At 52.6% G+C, this 4,131-nt stretch overlaps 1 protein-coding gene across 1 annotated transcript in view; it reads right to left on the minus strand.

Annotated features, from left to right (window-relative positions):
- Positions 1-859: 859 nt before the first annotated feature.
- The window catches only part of LOC102814074 (patatin-like phospholipase domain-containing protein 5-like), a 6,833-nt gene continuing 3,561 nt past the window's right edge, over positions 860-4,131 (minus strand). The window contains exons 5-8 of the mRNA XM_006866903.1: positions 4,058-4,114; positions 3,394-3,579; positions 1,525-1,657; positions 860-980 (exon numbers count right to left, since the gene is read on the minus strand). Of these exons, the coding sequence (XP_006866965.1) occupies positions 860-980; positions 1,525-1,657; positions 3,394-3,579; positions 4,058-4,114 (497 nt within the window). The remainder of the gene's footprint in view (positions 981-1,524; positions 1,658-3,393; positions 3,580-4,057; positions 4,115-4,131) is intronic.

Below are 4,131 nucleotides of genomic sequence, written 5' to 3' on the forward strand. Positions count from 1 at the left end.
AGGGAGAACACAGTGACCAGGGAGGACACAGTGACCAGGGAGAACACAGTGACCAGGGAGGACACAGTGACCAGGGAGGACACAGTGACCAGGGCAGATGTAGTGACTATGGAGAACACAGTGACCAGGGAGGACACAGTGACCAGGGCGGATGTAGTGACCATGGAGAACACAGTGACCAGGGAGAACACAGTGACCAGGGCAGATGTAGTGACCATGGAGAACACAGTGACCAGGGAGAACACAGTGACCAGGGAGGACACAGTGACCAGGGCGGATGTAGTGACCATGGAGAACACAGTGACCAGGGAGAACACAGTGACCAGGGAGAACACAGTGACCAGGGAGGACACAGTGACCAGGGCGGATGTAGTGACCAGGGAGAACACAGTGACCAGGGCGTATGTAGTGATCATGGAGAGCACAGTGACCAGGGAAGTCACAGTGACCAGGGAGGACACAGTGACCAGGGAGGACACAGTGATGGGAAGGGCGTAGTGACCAAGGAGGACTTAGTGACCATGGAATTTAGTGACCAGGGAGGACACCATGACTAGGGAAGACACAGTGACCAGGAAGGACATAGTATAGTGACCAGCAAGGACTTAATGACCAGGAAGAGCATCATGACCAGGGAGAATGTATTGACCAAGGGCAGCATAGTGACTAAGGAGGATATAGCGACCACCCCAGCCTGTCAGCTGGACCTAGGATGCAGCTGGCCAGCTCTTGCATTCAGCACCCAGCAAGTGTATAAAACACATGCACTGGCAGCTACACAGGTGGATGGACAGATGAACATGGATAGTGGGGTTAGGTGGTATGTGCTGCCTGGCTCTAGGTCCAATCCATCTGCTCCTCACCTGACAGCCCAGAGAAGCTGTGTCTTTGTCCAGGAGTACAGCTCATGGACTAAGCTCCAAAGCTGTCCCAGCATCCAGCGCAGATCTGCCGGTGCATCAGGAAGCCAAACCATCACCCTGGAGGACAAGGTCATGTCAGCTTCTCCCAGCAATCACAGGGAGCCCACCTCCCCAGGAGCCAGGGCAGAGCCACGGGGGCTGCAACCCAGGCATGAGGACCTGAGGATGTGGTGAGTGTGGGCCTAGCTACAGCAGTCTAACCAATAAGGGCCTCCTTTATGGAAGAGGAGGCTGAGGCCCAGGACATAAAGCAGGGTGAGCCGCACCAGCTCCTGGACATGTCCTCAGAGTAAGGGCACTGTCTCTGAGGTTCTGGTGGCTGAAACAATAGGCCATTTGTCACACACACTGTAGAGACCAGCCTGGTCACTGACCAGGAACCTCAGCTTCCAACCTAGCAGATCCTTGCCTCCCATCCAGCCCGTTCTGCAAATGAGACCAGCAAGTCTCCAAGTCCACAGCCAAATACAGGCCAGGCAAGAGAGCAGGCAGGCTCTACCCTCCTGGCTCTGCCCACCCATGTGTCAGGTTCCCCTCAGGTCTTAATCTCCCGCCACAGCTCTGGCTGCATGCCAACCCTTGTGAGGATCCTGGACCTCACCTCTTGGATCGGAAGTAGACATACTCCACAGGCAGTGTGCAGGGCAGGAGTAGATATGTCAGCACCTGCCCAGAGCCCGACCACCAGAAGCGTGCCCAGAGGCCAGGCTTCCTCATGCACGCCTTCCTCAGGGCTGCAAGAGAAGTCATAACATGGCCCTGTCCACTTGGAAGACCACCCACCCTGCAGCCCACCATGCTTAGAGTCACCCTAAGAGCAAGGGGGCAGAGCCCCTCCCAACCCACACCCCACAAGTCTACCACAGAAGAAACAACACTGAAGCAGGCCCTACTACGGCCAGCAGGGTACTGGGCATTGAACATGGCCCTCTTGCCATTGCTCATGAGACACACAGTGTGCCCCTTCCACAGATGAGGTTCAGAATGGAGAAGTGACTTGCCCAGGAAGTGGGCCAGGCAGAGGGCTCACAGCTGGCAGGATGCAGAGCTCTTACCATCTCTCCTGGCCCTGGGAAGTCGGCTGGGCCCCTAGGATGGGACAGGCCCCCGCCATGCCTCCCTGAACAACAGCAACACAGTTATTGTTAACAGCAGCACTGCTGTAACCACATTTCTTGAACCCCCTATTCCTTGAAGTGACCGGAAGGGAAGGACCAGCTTGCATCCTGTCCTCTGGACCATGACTCACACTCCAGTCTGGACCCTGGATGATGCCACCCATAGGCAGCACTATTGATAGTCATAAAGTCCACTGAGTGACTTCATGTCCACCTGTGGTGGGCCCCAGTATGAGTCCACTCCTTTCCCTGAGCCCAGATTGCCTGCTTTTTAAGTGGGGATACCAGCAGAACCTGCCTTATGAGGATATGCTATGAGTCTGCAAGGTGAGGGCCAAGAATAAATTCCTTCCCAAAAAGAAGTGTGGCAGGAAAAGGGTGAAACCCCTTGTGGAGTTTAACCCTAAACCTCACCCTCGTCCCTAACCCAAAACCTCACCTTAATCCCTAACCCTAACCCCAACCCTAATCCCTAACCTTAAACCTCACTTTAATCCGTAACCCTAAACCTAACCCCTAACCCAAACCTAATTTCTACACTTAACCTTATTCTAACACCTAACCATAATCCCTAACTTTACCTCTCACCCTTCTTGTTGATGTTAAATGCTGCCGAGTTGTTCTGACTCATAGTGATCCAGTATAGGGTTTCCGAGGAGTGGCCAGTGGGTTTGAATGGCCCACCTTACAATTCAAACTGACCTTGCTGTCCAGTGCTTTATCCTACAGTGTCTGTCACACCAGCACACACAGTTACATTTATTGAACCCCATTCATTGTCTGACTCTTACCACACTTCTGGTTGCGAATGGTGTTCTTACCCCATAACACGGATGAGGAAATGAAAGCTCAGAGAGTGCAAGGCAGAGTTTTCAGAGACTGTCCTTGATTTTCAAATCCAAATCTGTGTCTAAGAAAGCCCAGTCTTTACTCACCACTTGGGAAAGGGTGCTGAGGGACCTGGAGTGGCTAAAAGGTTGAGGCTGACTCATTTGATCTTCCCAACAACATTCCAATTTGTCCCCGTTGTACAGAAAGGAGTAGGATTAGATTTAGGGTTAAAATTAGGAGTAGAGTTAGGAATGGGGTTAGGGTAGGTTTAGGATTTGGGATTAAGTTTAGGGTTAGAGTAAAGTGTTAGGGTTAGGGGCTAGGTTTAAGACTGAGAGTTGGGTTGGTGGTTGAAACTCACCAGTTGTTCCTTGGAAACCGTATACCAGGTCACTGTGAGTTAGACTTGACTTAACAACAACAACAGTGTACTTGGGCAGACCCTGCACTCTTTTGACACGTTATCCCCAGCCTCAGTTCCTGGCAAATAAGCCAGGCAGGAAGGTAGAGGCAGTCAGTACCTGCCTCCAGTTCTGGCAAGAGCTGCTCAAAGTTGGGCACGTCCTTGACCAACACGTTGGGCACTGCCCAGTTGAGAGTCAGGCCCGCCTTCCCTTCCTGGTTGCAGCCAGAGTTCTGGGTTCCTTCAGCAGGGCATGGAGGTGCCTTAGATGCCAAACTCCACAGTATCGGCTCCTTGGTGAGTCCTGGGTCAGGGAGAGATATAATGAGTATACACACAAACACATATACCCATAGTGAAGCACACAATCACACACATACACACTCTCACACACTTAGACACACACACACCCCTCCTGACACAGAATCACTCAGGGCACCCACTTCTGAACCTTGTTGCTTCCTCTCTTCCCTCTAGAGGGAATGTCTTCTACCAACCCAAGTATCCTTCAATATAGCCTTCAGAGTTCATCGGTCACCACCAGGTTAGTCAGGTAGCTCCTTGGGTCCCCACAGTCCTGGGCATTCTCCTTCACTGCACCCTCTCCCTGGGTATCCACCCCTCTCTGGGCCCCAGCTAAGACAGAGCACAAAATACATGATGGAGCAGCCAATGAGTTTATTCAGCTCCCCGACAAACACCCCAGAGGCAGCATCCCTGCTGTTCACATGCATGTGGTCCCCAGGACAGCTCCATAAGCTATCCTGGGGCATATTACGTACCCCGCATCTCCAGGAATCTCAGAGCATCCAGGTAGCCTTGTCTGCAGATGTCAGCCACTGTCTGAGAACACCCG

Source organism: Chrysochloris asiatica, unplaced genomic scaffold (genome assembly GCF_000296735.1).
Source record: "Chrysochloris asiatica unplaced genomic scaffold, ChrAsi1.0 scaffold00097, whole genome shotgun sequence".
NCBI lineage: Eukaryota > Metazoa > Chordata > Mammalia > Afrosoricida > Chrysochloridae > Chrysochloris > Chrysochloris asiatica.